The 21150-nt window shown below is 37.0% G+C and overlaps 1 protein-coding gene across 1 annotated transcript in view; it reads right to left on the bottom strand.

Moving 5' to 3' along the window:
• Nucleotides 1–423: 423 nt before the first annotated feature.
• Nucleotides 424–21150, bottom strand: part of LOC105043195 (tyrosine decarboxylase 2) — a 42627-nt gene continuing 21900 nt past the window's right edge. The window contains 6 exon segments of the mRNA XM_073255974.1: nt 424–644; nt 3388–3511; nt 3629–3766; nt 8467–8590; nt 12234–12298; nt 17981–18037. Of these exon segments, the coding sequence (XP_073112075.1) occupies nt 3389–3511; nt 3629–3766; nt 8467–8590; nt 12234–12298; nt 17981–18037 (507 nt within the window). The 3' untranslated portion in view covers nt 424–644; nt 3388.

Below are 21150 nucleotides of genomic sequence, written 5' to 3'. Positions count from 1 at the left end.
CTATAATTTAAAAATAATAATAATATTTAATATATAAATTTTTAATATATTATATTATATATTTAATTTTAATAATTTAAATTCTTGAGATACTTCAAATATAAATCAAGCCGGACCAAAAATCCAAATCGTTGGTCCAACCAACCTCTATGTGGGTTTAATAACTATGACTTAGACTACTACATGGTTATTGTATACTACTTGCGGCCATGAGAGTAAATTTCGTACCAATCCTTTATAATTATGTCATTTTTTCAGTTTTTATTATCAAATTCCACTCGATATTTGATTTATATCCGATAATATTTAACAAAGAATCCAAATTTTGTTGGATAGCTTGGTTCACGAGAACCTAATTTGGATTTTATTCAGAATATCATACAATGATGAAAGCAAAAGAATTATATTTAATAAATGATCTACTGATGAGAAGGTACCGATAAAGATGAATTCATTTTGAATGAAAATATCCATAAACCTGCACATACGAATTTGCATGTACATTTGATTGTACAAATGCATCGCTTCTATCCTTTTAAATTGAAACTTGTCGACAGAAAGAGAAGGGACTAATCAGATATTTGGAGGCGCTGAAGTAACGACTTCAAGCTTTCAAAAAGGTTGGAGAGGCCAGTACCAACACACTGTACACCAAAGAAAAGAAGGATGAATTCATGTAGTGATAGAACAAAAACAAGGTCATTAATAATGAAAGAAAATATGCTTAGTCATGCATATGGAAAATCAGAATAGAGAGAAACGTTGTACGTCAAGTAAACAGGGTACACTGACAATTTGTACTTCCTATCTGCTGGCAAGTGCCTCATAATCTTACATATCATTCTTGAAACATCAACATTCTTCCCCCATCCTCGACCCCGCCCAAAAGAAGAGAAAAAGAAAAACACCACCATCACACCGTGCAGTAAGCTCTCCCAAAAGTAAAGGAATTTTATAATTAATTACTAACTTCCAGTTACGTTATTATAATTCTAAAATCATAAGATGTGTAAGATTACACCAGCAACAAATGGAACAAAGTTTTGGATAAAGACATTTACATAGCAAAATTCGTTTTTGTTATACAAGAAGAAGAAGAAGAGAAAAAAAAAAAAAAAAAAGGAAAAAAACCCTCCTCCGTGTGTGTATGAGAGAGAGAACCAAGAAACAGAGGATTGCATACTATCAAAGCAAATAGTAGCCAATGGATGTTAAGAAGCAATCATGTGAAAATCTTTCCTGTGAGAAAACATCTCCATGGGAGTTACAGACAGGCAGACTGTAGCAAGTGAACCACAGTGCGAGTGAGTCCAAATTGACTAGTTTCAATCTTTTTCTTTCTGTCATGTATATAACCTGTTAAAAGCAATAAAAACTTTCATTCAACTCGTTTCTTTTTTGCTTAGGATCCTTTTTCAGCCCTAACAATTTGGTTGTACGGCAACGAAGAACTTCTTTGCTATCAGAAAAAAGAATGTAAATGCATAATATGGCATTTATTTTTGAGAGAACATAAGATGTGCATTTCATGGTTAATGATATCATATATTCAAGATAACACATTTTACTGTATTCATTACAAAAGAGCTGATTCTGCATATAGTATCATCCAGTTATATATAAGAGATTCAGTCTCCACACATCTTGAACACACTATAAGTGAATACCTTAGCTTCACTAAGCCATCAGTTTATGCTCAGTGCACAGCTCAACTGCAGTAGGTTAAAATGGAGCAACTGGCACTCAAAATCAGTCAATAACATCTGATCAGGCAGTACTCTACCATGTGGAAATCTAGAACCTGTTCTAACTCCTCATGGTGTAAGGTGTACAGAGTGGTCTGGGTAAACCTTGCTATTTCAACTAAAAATGTGTGAGATCTGTAGTCTAATTGTAAAGTGGACATTCTTCCATTAGTTCGTAGTTGGATGGTCCTCTTTGTCAAACACAGTACCTCATTAGTGATAGAAGGAAAACTTTTAGCTATATAGTTTAAGATTCAGCATATGATTAATAGCCCACCGCAACTATTCACTGACATCAATACCTCCAAGCATCGAAATAATTATATAGCTTAATAATACTTCAGAAAATGAGATGTTGGTTGGCAGATATATGCTATGTAACTTGGACATTCCATTTTAAGCTGCCTGGGAGTTTTGACACTTCTAAACACATGGAAATAGCATGACATGGCATGGTTGAATACTTCACTTCAGTGTTTTAAAATGCAGTGCATCAGGCCACATATGCATTATGCAGTCCACACAGATCGCCTATATGCAGTTAGTATGTGTTCATACCACATATAGGCCTAAAAGGCAGTCGACTTAGAACTATGCATCTATGTGTATGGCTAAATTAGCACTATGTGACTGCATATCTAGCCAGCTTAGCATTACGAAGCAGCCCCCAACCCACCCCCCCTCCCTCTTCCTGGGGCCATCGTTCTTTTGTGGGCCTTTGCAGATGAAGTGTGTCAAATGAGGTTTCAATTATGTTATAATAACTACCACCATTTGTATTAAGTACTAAATAATAAGCATCATTTGCTAGTTGTTATTGTTACTAATATGATATTCACAATCCAGAAAAATATTACTATCACAATTGTTTTTCTATTGTACTTAATATATTTCATTTATTTTTATATAGTTAAAAATATTAATTGCATATGTGCCTACATATGCAGCCCACACACCATATATGTGTTATGCAATCCGTTGACCCCCCGGATGCAGCACATACTATTTTAAACACTACACTTCAATGTAATCGTAAGGTCAGCAAACCACTTGGCACTTCTTTGAAGTGTCATGCAGGGGATTCAGTTTTAAGTGCTGGACAATCAGACTGAAGTCAGTCAATTTGTTTTGGACATTTCAAGCAAAGTGTCCTTCTGCATTTAAAGTTATCACACTTCAAGTGAAATCTCATTATGCTCTAAATGTGTATCTATCTATAATTTTGGTTTATTTTATTTCAAATAAGCATCGTAACATACAAAAACCTATTTGTACGTGTGTATGTAACATGCACAAACACACACACACACACATGTACAAATGTACAGATATGGATACATGTCTAATATATAAACACATATGCACCATGTCATCATGCATAGAATTTTGGAGACCATATCTGACACTTGAGAACACTTGGACACTTCAGCATGTCCGCCAACTGCCATATCTGACACTTGAGAACACTTGGAGTCTTGGATACTTCAGCACGCCTGCCAACTGCCATATCTGCCATATCTAGGTACACTATTGCCAACTAGGGTTTTTTATATCTGATTGGGTAGCAGGAAGTGTATTCTAAATTCTACCATACTGAATGAGATAGTGAGTCATGAATGATTGACACCACAAATCTACTTACCCTAAATGCTCCTCAAAAGGGTCGTGGCATGGTCCTGTAACACCTTCCAAGCTTCCTTGATATGTTTCTCTTCTGTTAGTGGTGCTCCCACAGCAAAACGCAACACAAACTTGCCTGATAGAACCTGCTCGAAAAAGCCAAAGTCAAAACTCAATTGTATACTGAACGCCATAAGAATTTTGTGGGCTACATGTCAGATAATATATGCTGAGAATATAAAGCAAGCTTCTGTAAAACCTACAGTATGTGATATGAAGATTTTCCCGCTGGTGTTGACAGCATCTAGTAAGTTGTAGTTCAGTTTATAACCATTGTCATAATCATCCGATGCAGGGAGCAGACGGAAACAGACAAGCGAAAAGTTTCGAGGGGCCACAACCTGTGCATGTTTATGGACAATGTAACATATCTAAGGATGTAAAGCAGTCATAAGATACACAAATATGTAATCTTTAATTACCTTTTAAAAGTTCAATGAAATATGGTGATAGCATGTGCAATAGCGATAACTTTGAAACTTGTAATATTGCGAGATTCTCTATTTTATACAGATGTACATCTTTATGTGCATTCTTTCCTTCATGTTTTGGGATATGCATTTCTATCACAAAATTATTCTATTCTACAACATCCAAGCAGACGAACATAATAGTTCACTCACAAACATTCATTCAATGTTAGCATGATATCATGATTCATGAGTATGCACCTATCAGGAATTATTTTCCAAGTTGTTGAATAAGAACATTGTTCAGACTACAGAGTCTGATGTTAGAAGCTATATATCTCTCTGAGAAAGCATTCACAAAGGGGCTGCATGTGTACTGACAATGAACACTAGCATATGACAACAAGCTGTGAAAAGAATGTATCTAGGAAAGATGTTGCATTTCCCATATTATGGGGAAAAAGTCTTGATCAACTAGTCTTTATATAAGAACATTAGGATATTAAAAGCATCAAGAAGCATTATAGTATGTTTATAAAAATAAGTTTAGTAGCTGACTTTATAAAAATAAGAAACATCATAACTTTCTTTTTGTGCAGTATAATATAGTATTATAGGAAATTAAGTTTGGCGATATTAATTACAAAGTAGTTAACTTTGTATACAGCATCAAAACTTTGTCTATATCTTCATATTGAGCATGTGTCTTGGTGTTATGTTTTCTAGAGGTGCACAAATACAATGGAAACCTAGATGCCTCATAACTATGAAATAACACATTAACAAAATTTTATAGTCATAATAACATGAAAATCTATTTCACCTAATAATTCGAGTAGTTTACTAGAAATAGGCAAAACAATTATGTCTCTTTTTTTTTGCTTCGCTATTTTCTCATCAGCACTTTATTTGGTAATCAACCATTGAATAAAAGGAAGGTAGAACCATCCCAAACCGAGCATTTCAGGATGTGCCGAACCGTACTGGTGGTGGACCGGGATGGTTCTGGCATAAAATTTGGAACACTGGAGGGAGAAGGAAAGAGTGGAAAAGAGAGAGGGAGAAGGAAAGAAGAGGGGGGGAGAGAGACCCTCTGAAGGCCGGCCGAGGCCACCGAAGGGCCTTTGCACCCAATAGAGGGCTGGCAACGAGGATGATGGAGAAGGAAAAGAGAGAGAGAGAGGCAAGGAAGAAAGGAGAGGGGAGAGTTCCTCCGGAGGCCCACTAGAGGCTCGCCGAGGAAGATGAAGACTGGAATCGATTGATAGAAACAAGGGTAGAAGGTTTTTTTTTAAGGGGTTATTGGGTGAAGATGGCAACATATTGCGGACTTCACCTAATAATCTCTTTTTTTTTTTTATTTTGCCAACCCACCGTGAAATCGGCGATAGTTTTGCCGATTTCACAGTTAGACCACAAAAAAAAATTATCGATGGAGGGCGAGGAGGATCTGAACCTCTGCAGCCCTCCGACAGCCACCGCCGATGTCCCCATCCTCTCCTTCTTCTCTCTCTCCCCCTCCCTTCCACTCTTTCTCCCCTTTCCTCTCTTGATTTTGTCCATTTGAAATTCCCCGCTTCTCTAGTCATCCGAGGACCTCCACGGCCCTCCAGCGGGTACCCATAGCATCTCTGCTATCTCCCTCTCTTTTCCTCCCTCCCTCCCCCCTCTCCTCTTCCTCTCTCTAGTTCTCCTTCTCCCCCCTTTCTTGGCCATGTCGGTCGGCTCGGTACACAATGGTATGGGAGCATACCAAACTATACCACCAGCCTACCAGCATAGGGTCTAGCATGGTGAATTTTGGAATAAAGCAAATCATCTTCAAGCTATACAAATATTATAAATGACTACAGAAGTATTTCTGTACCCATCTATAAGAAGAAAACCAGCACCAAATTTGAACAAACTCTTTAGGGATTAAACTCTTGAGACTATGAAGTTATGGTGGGTGGCAAAAGGAAAAAAGAATGAAAAGAATGCCAATGAATTTAGCATACTACTAGGCTTGATGCTACAAAATCAAAAACAAAAGTATTTTCTTACCCAAAAAAAATTATGGAAAGGTTTAGAGAGATATGATTCTACACTGAGAATCATAGGACTAAATTTAATAGACATTGAGGATGAAAAGTGCATAGATAGTACTTCAAATCCTTCAGAATATATATACTAAGACATTAACAAGCGTCGGAGGCAGCTTTGAAGAACTGAGTATCTAGAGATTATATGATTATATAACAGGTTAAACTTGGGCTTATATATATTCATGTTATGCAAAAAAGACTAGCCAAATGATCTTATTTGCTTTCCTTGGCGCAATATAAGTATCGAAGTTTCTCCTAAGCTCGTAACGATGTGGGACTAAAAAACACGCTCGCATAGGTCCTCACATACTCCCTTGTCCTTACCAAGCTAAGGGTTCAAATTCGATCAAATCCAGTCACAAACACCACAATTGGCACATAGTCATCCTGGTAGGGCTTATGCTGCAACATCCCCTAGTCACACAATGGCTATGGGCTAGGTTCACTCTGACATCATTTGTAATAACCTAGGATCTCATCAAAAAGGTGAGCAAGAATGTTTTTGGATTCGTTAGCCTTCTATACGTACCCAAGGTCTCCCCAAAACACAACCAATATGGGACTAAACACTAGCACAGGCCTTCACTTGTTATTCATAGATAACTTATCCCTATTATTACAAAAGATTGATGAGATTCATGTTCTTTGTATATGATATTTTATTTCAAGGACCTTAAAGAATAAAAGTTCAGAATTTAGTAAAGTAAAAACAAAGTGTACGAAGAAATTAAATGTGTATGGAATTAAAAATGGAACACAAGAAAAATTGATGCCAAAAGATGCCAAAAAATGAACAACTTTGTTATTGTATATACATTATAAAAAGAGTAGAATAACAAAGTTATAGCTAACAAAATGACCATAACATGAAGTTCTTTTTAGCTGTCTTGACAACTTCAAGGAAAAACTTATCAAATGGCAAGATAAAGTATTTTATGGAGACAATTTTTTTAGAATAAAGATGGTCCTAACAAATAAGGTGAATATGATAAGTTTGAATTTGTTGGGATGAATATTCGGTAAGTTAGGAAGGCTGGACTGAGAAACATGTGCTGTAGAGAAGTAGAAGTTGCATCAATAGGGGACAAGGAGGGAAAGAATTGAGTTAGATGGCATATGAATGCACGATGCAGAATAAAGTCTAAAGATACCTTAGGCAGGTGCTAGAATCTTTTTGAAGAGTGTATAAAGAGATGGAAAAACTAAGCTAATGAAGATCAGAATAGTCAATGAGTATTTGGATGCTTTCAAATTTTAATAACAACAGAAGTAGTATTATGATGAATTGTTGGTGAGCTTGGACCTGCTGGACTATGCACGAAGTTCTTCATGGTAATAGTTTAGAAGTTATGTAAGGTATACGTCTGGGGAGAAGCCTTCCTATACCTCTAAGTCGTGGAAGATATAACAAAAAGCACAAACACAGACATGCATTTCTTAACTGGAATGAGGGCTCACAAGATCAAAAAAAAAACATCTAACTACCAAAAATGCACCTACTTCCTCCAGAAAGCTCTTAAAAGTTAAAAGGGTGGAAATGTAGTGGGCCACAAGAGCCATCTGCTGGCTCTACAGGTAATTCAATAAGTCAGCCCTCTTACCTTGAGATCAATGATAATCAATACTAACTCATTAGGAATACCTTCATTCCAATGGAAATGTTGGGATGACGTGTTTCACTTTCTTTTAAAATGCATTCCATATATCTATCTCACAGTCAAAAGTAACATTGAAACTGTTCATGACCCTAGAAATATCATCCTCTATCCAAGATGTCATCTGCAATACCGGAAACACAAGACCTGAGACAATGAAAGTCTAAAACTCATGACAATATCATGTAAATCTATTGGAACTTGACATATAAGCTTCCAACATCCAGATACCACTAACACAATTAAATATTGGCCTATCTATAAAAATCTCATAGTTGTTGTAACATAATTTCCCCAAGTTTGAAAGAATAGATATAATATAGAATAAGCATATTCATTTAGAAGCCTGAAAAAATATGATAATTTTGCCATCATAACCTTGTATAAACATTTAAATTTTGCCATTGTGCATGCATGATATCTAGGTCTATTTGCCACCTAATGTGCCTTGAAAGAGTTCCATGACAGCATTTTAGCTCACCAAATTATACTCTAACTAGGATTTCACACCTAGTGGGTTAGTTGCAAACTCTGATGAATCATCCTTCGCTCTAAAATTCAACTCCATACAGATAGGAAAAGTTTTTTTTTCAGTTGCAATTATAATCTTCTTTTAGCTTTCGTATACTAATTTTATTTTGTTGGCTTGTCTCCTTTGAGTTCAAGTACATGATATGCATAAGCGTGTAAGGATGCTACTTGTCTAGCACAGCGGAAATATCAATGATGATATTTAAAGCCATGCTGAGTTGTCTGAGCACAATAGCTTGGACTTTGATGCTGTCTTACTGCAACACATAAATCAAATAATAGAAACCAGAATACATTCGTATAATGTTAAAGCAAAGCAGTATTTCACATGCACCATTTAATAGAACACCCTTTTTTTTACCTCAAACCGACAATCAGATTTGATTAGTTGTTCAAATTGTTCAGCCAGCTTTATGTGATTCCTAATGTAGCTTCGTAGGTTCTCCAAACCATATAGCCTCAAAACCATCCACAGCTTTAATGATCTGCAAGAAAGAAGCATATCTGAACTAATAATAAAATAAAAGGATTTCCCTTTTAAAACAAAAAAAAAAAGTGGTTCAGTGTCCTGACATTGATAAGACCAATATTTTCACCATAATTAAGAAAAATGAGGAGGAAAAAAAAGCAAAAGAAACAGCATAAAAATGTGGAACAATAGGCAGAATATATCCGGATGGTTCTTTTATGTTTATATTGTTTTACTAAGTAAATTATTCGAAATCGTGGTATTTCATACCGGTCCGAACGGACTAGTACATCCTGTATCATACCGTATCGGCCGAAACCAGTTCGGTTCAGACCAGTTTTCGAAAAATGGCCTGAATCGGACTGAACCGGCCGGTTCGGCATAATATCGGCCCGAACCACCTGATTCCGGATGGCTTGGTCCAGTAGGTACGGTATGGTACCGATTCAATCTAGTTCGACTTGATTTTCTTTTTTTTTTTTGGCCGTTGGGTGAGATTTTTTGATTTTTTATTATCGGTACGTACGGTACGGTACCAGCTAGCAACTGGCACGGATTCTGATACCGAGTCCGTGAACCTTGCTCGAAACAGTGAATGCATGCTTTTTTTAGCAGTTGCTGCAGCATATTTGACATGGTTATAGTACATATGAACCACTAAAAGGATCCATGTCAAATCTCAAGGAGAAGCACAATAGTTAGTTCTATTATAAAATCTTATTAAAAATAGCTATAAATGAAACTCTAGTATGCATGAAACTATGATGTATATGCATAGTATCAAGGTTTTATATCCCGACAGGATAAGGGGCATCCTAGCCATCCCATTCTGTTCCTATAAGAAAATGGGACCGGAATAGGCTCGGGACATTGAAACCTATCCATACAGAGAGAGAAGAAGAAAGAGAAAAGAAGGAAAGAAAAGAAAGATGAAGAAAAGAAAAAAATAAGAAAAATGAAAAAAAAAAGGAAGGGAGAAGAAAAGAAAGAAAAAGGAAAGGAAAGAAAGGTTGAGGAAAAGAAAGAAAAGAAGAAAAAAAAATGAAAAAATGAAAGCAAGGAGAGAAGAAGGGGAAAAATATAGAGGTTGTCCATCAGGATGTATGTTACTGGGACTGTTGTCAGGACAAGATGGGACGGGACAGCAAGGCATCCCATTCCATAAAGAAACTGGGACACCTTTATCGCACGGGATTTAAAACCTTGATGAATAAAGCCAACACACCCACCAACCCAACCCCTCTTTCAACACAAGTGGATATTAACAGCCAAATAACTATAAATGTATCAATTGATCCACAAAGGCAGTAATGCAGATGATGCTAGCAAGGTTGATGACGGAAGTAACAGAGCTGGTATATTTTTATACATCATCTGATAATCATAATCATCAACTCTTTTCCCAACTATTTGGGGTTAACTTTATGGATCCTCATTCACTAAGTATTTCTATTTAGGACCACCTCTGATGTTATTCCAAATTTTCTCCACATCCTCATGGATGAAATATATAGCTAGCTGTTCAAGTATCAAATAGTTCCGATTATACATGGATTGCACAATGATGTTCCAGGTAGCCTAAAGAGCAAGAAATCATATAACAAGGTGTTGCATGAACCATTATGTTATTTGGCCCCATTATGCTTTCCTCCTTTGAGAAGACACAATTTTCACAAGAAAAGGCAGCCATTACTTGGAGACAACAGTAGGCAAGATGTAATAATGCTTATCAACCATTATGTGGAAATATCCTGATAGATGAAAGTCCACTGTACAAAATGGACAGATGTTGGTTAATATAGCAGAATACAAGCCGCAAGGGTCCATCAAATAATGTATTGTATTGTAAATACACATAAAAAACATAAATATACAATTTAAGCACCCCCCCCCCCTTGCGTACTTAGTGCTGGATTGCACCCTATAGCATCAGGAAAGGTAGAGGGTAATGAGTGTTAGAACTTAGAAGCATTCACGAACGAGTTAACAAGCAGTTGTGGATAGGTATTGCAAAACAATTGAAGCAATGATGAAAACTGTGATAACCAAACTCTACTTTTGATCTACTTGATGTAACACATGACTGCTAGTAGGAATAGGACTTGGTCAGCAAAAGAACAGGTATCAATATCATAGTAATTTTCTGTAAGCAGGATCATGACTTCATGGCTCACTGTAGAACTAGAAAATAGAGCATCTTGCTACCAAAAATCTACAGGAAAGATGCAATAGCTTATCAAATATGACAATCCATGAAAGATGCAATACTTATGGTAAGATGACAATCCATGACATGGCATTCCAAATGTTAGCTGATGAAGAGAAATTGGTAAGAAAAACATTCAGGTGATGGTGCCACAAGCAAAGAAAACTATATGAAAACCCAGGATAATGAATGGACTGCCAAAGCAACTATCATCATGATGAACAAAGCAAATGGTAGGTAACATTGGTCAAGAATGATGAGATAAACCAATTAACAAGAAGCTAATGGCAGCAAGTGGCATTGGAAGTCATTCATAATCTAATGGGCATAGAATTTGACCTGCTGGAAGAGGTCAGAAAATCAGCAAAACACTATGTTAAGAGTGCATAGCAGTAAGAGTATAAGCAAACTGAGGACCTAAAGAGTATCAAAAGGTACTGTGATCTTTCATTCCAGAGTGGAGTCATTCCTTGATAAACTGAATACAGCAAGTTCATTGCCCCATAATGATTATCTGATCCACATAAAATTTAAAATTAGTGCAGCCGTGAGATAATTTTTCTGACCATACACCCTACACACACACACACCCCCCAAAGAAAAGAAAGAAAAACTGACTTGTTGATTGGTTTAATTCATGAATTTTAAGGCAAGGCAACATAAGAAGGGAAAGAGAAGCAAGATCATAAGATTGAATCAGAAATAGAGCGACTTGATAACCTCAGCTAAAAATTTGCCCATCATAGAAAGAAAAGAATCTTAATATATTGGAAGATTTTATCCTTATTTTTAATATAACAAAGAAAGTAAAACATAAGTCTGAATCAGAAAATATTTACCAACCCTTTTAGGTAACTGCAAATCCATACAACTAAAACAACCAAAGTCAGAATGAAGAGTAGATATATCAATACAAGTATTGAAGGTAAGAGGCTAAAAGCTATCCATTTAGCAAGTTTGTAGATTCTACAAGATAGATGGGTAGCAAGGCTGCATGCATAAATACAAGCCAATGATCATGTTAGGGAGAGAGAAGTAAATAAAAGAAGAAAAGGAAAAAAGTGGAGAGAAACCAGCTGGTCACACAGAAAAGACAGGTCACTGGATGATGCAGGTCACAAAAGAGAATTGCTGCAACAATGGTTATAAGCATTTGCTTAGCTGCTCCAAACATTTTAACATCCACTTAGAGGAATATCATGTATTTTCATGTTTCATGTACAAAAGTGAAAGTTGTCTATATGTTACATCTAAAGAATAGCACTCTAAACAAATCCAATTGATAAGAGTACTCTATAACAAAAGATTTCCACTAAAGATTAACTTTTTATTTCAAAAGACATTGTTCTCATAAAAATCACTAAGAAAAATGCTAACAAGAAATATAACATTTTCTGTGACACGGACTACACCCTTTTTCATTCATGAAGGATATGACAATGAGATGTTGCACCTGAAACGGCGTCCAAGAGGAATTTGCCAGTCTTTGAAATCCACAACAGCATTTTCTTGGGAGGCCTGGTAAGCCCAATAATATTAAGAATCAATAAAAAGGACTGACTAATAAATTTATTCAATATCTTCAACTACATGAAGTTCAAATTTCTGATGTTAGTTAAGTTACAGATGTGTGATGAAGAATTTGTAAGAAGTGACTTGTTTCAAGAGTAGACTTTTAGGAAGAATCTATAAAAGATGTCAATTGTTGAGGAATTCAGAAACAATATACTTTCTGATATGCAGCTTAACTTGACTTCACCTACAATCACATCATGACTGTTAAGTATGTAGCCATAAATCATCAAAAGACAGTACTGATTTTTTTCTGTTAAAGGGGTCAGCACCAATATTCCATTTTTTCACTAAAGGTTTGCTTATGATGGTCAATTCTTGACTCTTAATTACAACTTTAGTCAAAAATAGAATATAAGGGATCTGTTAAAGATGGAATACAGAAAATATTATGAGAATATATGAAAATAAGGTAAAGGATGTGTAGAAAAAGAAAAACCAAGGAAGAAAAGATAAAAAAAGAAGGGAAAAAGATGGAGTAGGGACAAAAGAACAAATAACAAATGGGAGCAGAAAAGATGCATAAAATAAAAGGAAAAAGCAAGAAAGTTGCAAGGAAGGAAGAAGAAGAAGAGAAGGGAAAAGTTAGAGAGAAAGAAAAGCGAGAAGAAAAGGAACAAGACCAGACGAAGGGTGAAAAAGGAAAGGAAAGAAGAGTATGTAACCAAGGAAAGAAAAAAAATACCACAAGGCCTACTTTTTAACGGCCTTTGGGCTGTCACACGCCTGACAGCATGCTTCCAAAGGGTTGTCGATCACTAGCTGGCATGGCAGGTGACCAAGATGCACTTGTTATGTTGTGCTGGCACACACGCCACACCCTGTGGTGAAATAAATAAAAATAAAAAAGGATTCAATATTTTTAACTAATCAAAGAAATTAAAAAAGAATTAGTATGTCTAGTGCTGCCTGACATTGGGTGCCTCAGTACTCACCCAACAGTCATAACCTTGCATCTTATATTATCACCTCATCTGTAAACATCCTAGTTTAATTAAATGATCATTGGTAGTTTTATCCCAACACTGCCAATGTCACTCTCAAGCCCAAATGACAAAGGAGAACAGCATTAAGATGGCCACTAGTCGCAAAACGCAAGCCAAATTACAAAACTAATCAAATTAGATACCCCACATAGGAATGATGGGCAAATGAGGATTCATAAAGCCAACATCAAATGGATGGAAGGTTGACAAGGCCTGGCCATGGCAATTATGGTAATAGCTAAGACAGTTTTATTTCAGTGATTAAAATAATTTTATGAAAAAATGGCATTTACATGATTTTGGATGGCATTTACCAAAACTGGATAGAGAGCTTCAATTTCAGCCCATCTGGTCTTGTAGTTTAGCTAAACGTTCAAAACCCAATATTTTGACTTAATCTATTAAAATACTACTTTGGAATACTTTGGTGGTTTCATTTGTAGCTAAAATATTTACGAAGCTAATAAAGATAAAAATAGCTATAACATGAAAAAAGACATTGTTATAACTTATAAGTACTTGAACATAATAGTCAAATAAACATCAAATTGAGAAACCTTTAAAATACAGCTTCGAGATACAACTTACAGAAGTACTTGACTAAACCTATTAAAAAACTACTTTTTAATACTTGGTGGTTACATTTGTTGCTAAAATATTTGCAAACCAATAAACGTAAAAATAGCTATAACATGAAGAAAAGATATTGTTGTAAGTATTTGAACGTAATAGCCAAAAAAACATCAAATTTTGAAACCATACATATGCATATACATATGCTCGCACTTTTTGAAAATTATCTGTCATCATGGCATGAATAACTCATCCATCTTAGCACTCTCACCCCAAAGCAAGTATCTTCATTCTAACAACTTTTAAGATTGTACAAATGTCACTGTCCTCATTCAATGAAGCTAATAACTCTGTAGTGATAGACCAACCTTATCTTATGTTGCATTCTCATCCTAAGATTGATATCTCAAACATGGTCAAGCTATGTAACCCAACCTTAGTATTTATTCTACAGCAGTGTAGTGGTGGATGGGGGGTTGGATGCTATACAGCATTTACTTGTTTTCTACCAATTATTTCTTCTTAATAGCCTTGTTAATTAGGAGCCTTATAGAACTAGATAGTAGGTTGACCAAGCAATAAAGAAACTTACTTCAAACAAGCTTCTACAAGATCTCAAATTAGTGGTCTATTCCAATGCCACAGGTACATAGTTTATATTAATGGTGGTCATTGTCACAAGTTTAAGGTGTTCTGAGATTGTAACTGTAACAACCAGGACCTCACTCAAAAAGGCTAGATGAAAGATATTATTTTAGTTCCTTGGCCTCGTATAAGTACCCAAAATCTTTCCGATAAATAACCAATGTGGGACTAAATACACCAAGTCCTCACATACTTCCCCCGTTCAAGCCCTAACATCCTCATTAGGCTAAGAGACAAATCCATGCAAATCCATTCATAAATACCACAACTGGCCCATGGTCAACCTTAATGAACCCATGCGACAATGTCCCCAATCCATATGAACTATGAGTTGAGTCGGCTCTGATATCATTTGTAACAACCCAAGACCTTATCCAAAAAGCTAGCCGGAAGGTGTTATCTAAGTTCCTTGACCTTAATAAGTATCCAAAATCTTTCCAATGAATAATAGATGTAGGACTAAATACATGTCCGCATGAGTCCTTACAGTAACTTGCCAACAATGTTGGGCACATAATCATTTGTCCACCTGAACCTTTATCATTGTCTATCCAACAAACAATAATGCAAACTATGATCTGGAGGATCACCAAATCTTTTGTGGACCAATTTGGTCACTTCGAGCAGGCTTGAATAGGATTTGGGTGCAAGATCTTCCCCATCCATGACTCAATCATGAATCAGAACTTGGAAAACCATAACTTCTAATCCATGACAAATTTGGTGAGTTGATGTAAGAGTCAAGATCCAACTTCTCTAAATGTAGGAATATTTATACTATTTTCTATCTTTGAAAAATTGGAGCCCTAGAACAAGATCCAACAAATATTTTGAAAGGACAAAAACATCGCTAGTATACGTAAAGGCCCTATACCACAATTTTGTACACATTGATTAGAAAAAAAATTCAAAAAAGGTTGTACTTACTTTCCACCTAATTTTACCTTGCTTTCCACCTAATTCCTATCTTAATATAAAGAGGAATTCAACCTGAAACTCAAACCTTACCAGCATCAATGGAGCATCTATGTACTTTTATTCATCTTCATTGAAAGTAAAGGGAATGGAACATGACTTTCAAAATTCTTTATATTCTTTATTATGTTTTTAGGAGATTCGAGTTGAATGGATAGAAGAAACTGCTTCATTCTCTCTCCATTTGGATCAAGTTGGTATCAGCTTTGTGTCTCTCATTAGGGGGCCCCAGTTTATGATCTAGACACAAACGTTGTAAGCAAAAAAACAAAACCTTTCGAAACTTAAATACATTGAAGGACAAAAGAGAGGATGACTTCTATCTTAGTAGATGATCATGTGGAAGGGCATCTCACTCAACGGGAGGAGAAGATTGGATAACTCACAAAGCCGCATTTGGCTCCAACACCTAGTACTCTTGTTGCAAAGCCATCACAAATGTATGACAATAATGATCCACATCCCATAAAGAAAAGGATCAAACTCTAGGTACTCAAAATACAAATAGGGAAGAAAAAGTTTCCAATCTTCAATTTTAATTTAGCAAGAGCTAAGTTCCCCCAACAAGGGGAGCCTTGATTCATGAGGATCATTAGAACTGCTATGGACTAATTTGGCCACTTAAGGTTAGTCTAAATAAGGTTTGGGAACAAGATCCACCATATTCAGGACTCATTTGCGAACCAAAACTTTGAAAAATCATAACTTCTAAGTTTAAAAAAAAAATAGTGATGTGGCAAAAGACAAAGTTAATGTAGAAGTCAGTCTCTAAATTTTGTCCAAATTTAGAAATTGTCATAAATATCTTTTTATTTTGAACAAATTCAGCCCCACTAGGAGACGAACTCAACATAGATTTGAAAAGGCGGACCTCACTAGTATAAATAAAGGCTTGCACCACAATTTTGTACAAGTTGACTAGAAGAAAGTAAAAATGGTTTTACCCCGCTTTCCACCTAATTCCTCTTTTAACTAGAAAAGAAATTAGAACCAAATTTTGGGACCCAAACATCAATAGTATAAGTAGAGTATCTATATGATAGTTTTGTTCATTTAAAATGAAACTAAAAGACCAAAAATCCCACTTTCAAAAATTCTTAATATTCTCCACTTATTTTTGAGAAATTCGAGTTTAGTGGGTTAAATTAAATTGTTTATTCTTTCTGATAAAAATATCAAATTTTTGGCATACCAGGTGTTCCCAACTTAGCCATATCTTAAAAGTGGTTGCCAACTTCTTGAGTTATTGAGCATATAAGCAAATCATTTTAGTGTCAAAAGAATATCATACCATTTAAGCCACTATTTTTCAACAAAAGGATTTTTTATCTCTTCCATTGCATGATAATTGCATCAAATCACGCTTGATTTATGGAAAATATTCATAAAATCCTAGGTCATGTTAGCATACTATAACTGAAAAAGTCAAAATTCAAAAGCATTAATATAATAGTAAATTGATGGAGATTGTCCATTGTGAACAGCTCCTTCAAGAATCAGATGGTAAGCATCCACGGGAAAAGCTTTTTCCTTATAATTTGCTCTCAAGACAAAAGCTTCATGAAGGATCGATAGCATGGTTCACCAAACCGGCCCGAATCGAGCGGTTCGAGATGTCCCAAACAATAACATTCGAGATTATACAGGATTATACACAAAACGAAGCCAGAAAGAAAGAAAGAGAGGAAGAGAGAGAGAGGGGAGAGATGAGAGGAGAAGGCGAGCAGTGGCCAGCAGAGGCCGCCGAAACTCCAGGTGTCCACGGTATTCTGCGAGAGAAAGTGAAAAACTAAGAAGAGAGAGAGGGGAAGGGAGGGGAGAGGAGGGAGGGGAAGGAGAGAAGGTGGGGAGGCTGCCGGAGGGCCATCGGGAGGCCGCCGAAGGGCCATCGAGTGGCCGCCGTGGCCGTCAGGTGCCGCCTTCCCCTCCCTTCACTCCCTTCCCTTCCCCTCGCTCTCACTCTCTCTTAGTTTTTCTCATGGAAGACTGCAGTGCTTAGGAGGCCTCTGCGGCACTCTGATGGCTACCGTAGGCATCTCCACCAGCCTCCCATTCCATCCCTCCCATCCTCTCTTTCTCTCTATTTTCCTCTCCAGTTCATCCTCTATTTCTATGTCAGCTCGAGCCCGATATAGTCTAGTACGGGAATGTACCAACTCATACCACCAGCCAGCCGACACGGTGCCCGATTCCAAGTCGATGATCCTTGATCGATAGTATATTGATATGTTCAATAATGCTCATATGTTCACAACTGGGCTGTTTGTAACTGTTAACACATGCATATTTATATCATTTTGCATTATCATAGGATAGCAGTGTGTAAGTAAAACCAGGGAAACAATTTCAACAACCATGCAAATATATCCACAATCTCATGTAAATTTGTCTATCATAATACATATGTTTCTGCACTAAGCAAGTACAAAATGACTAAAGATTACATAACCTTGTTTTTCAGAAACTCAGGATTAGTTGATAGTGATTGAACCAATGGTTGTCGGTCCTGTCAGCAAAAGAAATTTATTTGCAAAGTTTTCTAACCATCTCGCTTGCATCATTTGGAAAATGAGGAGCATATAACATATTAGATGACTAATACATTGTGATTGTACCCAATTGAAAAGCATTAGCATTATGAGTTACAAGAATTAGCTACATCGTTTCAATAAACTGCAGTGCTAGGGGTGGACTCAGGCCAACTAAATCAATCAGCATACTTTAGGGTGTAAAATATTCCTAAAAAGTTACTTCATATTTCAGGCAATTCAATTGTTACTGCACATAACTTAGAATGCAATGGAGCTGGCATAAAATCAACTCGTTAATGGTAAACTTCAACACCAAATCATGATTAAATTGAACCAAAAATGGTTGGTGAAATGGCTTTAGCAACAGCAATCAGCTTTAACCAACAGAATTTTGAAGATATAAAGAATGAAAGCTAAAAGAAAAATATGGCTACCACTCTTCAATTATACCAATCAAGCGTGACAGGATCATAAATTATTGAGACCAGCATTTCATACATTTATATGTACTAGTTTATGTAGGAATTAACAATCTCTATCTATATTTGATGACTCAACATAGTAAGAAACTAATGGGTAGTGACATTAACCTTAATAAAAGATACTCAGTTATTTCAGTTGTTGAAATAAATGCTGTGCATAAAAATTTTGTATAAAAGAAGGAATGACCAAGTGAAACTATACTTATTGGTTTAGAACATACTGAGCATGAAATGGAAATCATTAAACTAGGCAAATTACAGCATAGACCTTTGGACATGGTTGGAAATTCAAGAATATTTTACTAATTTTTATTTTTGTATTTTTTTAATGGATTTTGATGTTCTAAACTTACACCTAATTCTTAATATTCTTTATTGAAGCTTAATATCATTCAAGTGTTTGGTATCTTCTTTAGCTGGACATGCCTCTCCCATGTTCTTATATACATTTACTCCTGTACCCTGTTATGCAAAGTTGCATTTTGCAAGCTCAGCACCACAAGTGCTGGTCCCGAGCTCACAGATGAAAACAGCGGAGGGTTGATATCAGGTTGACAAGCAGTTCTAAAAAAATGTCATACTCTGAAACAAATTCAAATTTGACATTGGTGAAGGCTACCATGTCCCTTATTTTATATGATCATGTGATGTGCCAGAATTTAACATGATTACAATGACAATTGACAAGGGTCAACTTTGTCATTGCCCAAAAGTGGCGAGCTACAACTTGACCATTGTGGTGATCAAATGAGCAAAAGTTCATTAGAATATTGCTTGTAAGAGACATGCCACAATGTAACTCAATTATGGTGAGAAACAAGAGATCTAGGGGTTCAAAATTTCTCCTGGAAGCAAGGAAGCATAATGGAGGCCAATTGGACTAGTTAGGAGAGAAGACAACCCACATCGAATCAAGGTCAGTTGTACCGGTATTGATGCTCGTACCGGTATCGAGCTGGTACGGTATGGTATCGGTACCGTACCGACACACTGTACGCTCCGGCATACCGATTCGGTATCAGTACAAATTTTTTTTTGTTTTTTTCATTTTTTTTTTGGATCTCCAAGTTATTAATTCATAATTATAATCCTAAAATTATATTATATTGCATATTATTGACATATTTGGGTTCAATTTTTGAGTTCAGTAGCGGTACATGAAATCTTAATCCAAAATTTCAAATATATATTTATTTACATTATATTACAACTCTATCATCCTAAAATTAAAAAAAAATATATAAATATACATTAAAATGTATCTAAACTTTTAAAATACAAAGCACAAAAATGATATATTAACATCAAAATCAGTTCTGCATTTAATATCTCGTCGAGTATCTGTGACGCTCGTAGATATCTGGATCATTGACATAGTCTGGAAGAACATCAGTCCATTCCTCTAATCAAGAAGCACTGTACTCCTAAATATTCATCCCATAAGGCATCCTCTCTGGATTGTAAGACATCTCAGATCTCTCACTCAAATTTTGTGTTAGGATTTGATACCTCGACATTCAGCCCACATTGAGCCCACAGCGAGGTTCGCGGCGAAAAACGAAGTCCAACGAGACCAAGATCATCTGAAACGGAGCTCGGATGGAGGAGATACGAACTTTTGAAGTCGGCACGAGATTCGAGACGGCGAAGGACCGCCGACGGCGGGCGACCCAGGCCCGCACGGGACGCGCGACCCAGGCCCGGGGCCCAGGCGGGCGCGCGGCCCAGCCGGCGCGCGGCCCAGGCGCGGTCCAAGCTCGCGAGCAGGCACGGCCCAGGCCCGCGCGCATGGCCGGCCCAGGCCCAGGCGGCCTGCTGGCCCCTTTGCCCCGGTCCACCGTGGACCGGGCGGTCTACAGCTGGGCCTGTGGACCGCGTGGGCGTTTCCCACGCGTTTCACGCGGTCCACGGCACTATTCCGTGGACCGATCGCGATCGGACGGCCCAGGGAGTTTCCGATGACGATCCGACGGTTCGGGAGGCTGATTTGGCTTGTTTAGGACTCTTAAACCTAATCTAATTAGGTTTAAACTCTGTTTAACCCTTTAAAAGGGCCCTGTGACGAACAGAGGAAGCAGTGGATCGATTTTTCGCGCCGTACGAAGCCTGTAAGGAACCCAAGAGAAGAGAGAGGCGAGAGCGCTGAGAGAGAAGGAGCAGGAGGCTCCTGGACAGCGGTCGCCAGGTACTTCAGGGGTTCAGGGGGTCTTCAAGAGAAAGAGAGCTTTTATGAGGAGAACTTCAGGTGAGAGAGAATTGGGTGTACAAGGGTTGAGGGTGAGGTCTCCTCTTGTAAAATTTTTTTTTCATAGTGAAGTTTGCATGCCCCGTGGAGGCGAGCCCTTTTGTGGCTGATCCACATATTTTGATTGTTTTTCTTTTATGTTGTTTCTTCTTTCTTCCTGTTGCATCGCGTGGTACTGAAAAGATCTTGGGAGGTGGTTTCTTGACCAGACATCCACCCAACACTTTGGCTTTGAGAAGTATCCTCGAAATGATGGTATGGCAGTGGAGGAGCCCATTTAAATATGTCGGTAGCAAAATCTAATCCGTAAGATGCTCTAGGCTGCATAGGATAGTAACCACTAGAAGACGATGCCTCGGAT

Source organism: Elaeis guineensis, chromosome 4 (genome assembly GCF_000442705.2).
Source record: "Elaeis guineensis isolate ETL-2024a chromosome 4, EG11, whole genome shotgun sequence".
Taxonomy (NCBI): Eukaryota; Viridiplantae; Streptophyta; class Magnoliopsida; order Arecales; family Arecaceae; genus Elaeis; species Elaeis guineensis.
The sequence above is the reverse complement of the archived record's forward strand: the minus strand, read 5'-3'. Positions and strand labels throughout refer to the sequence as shown.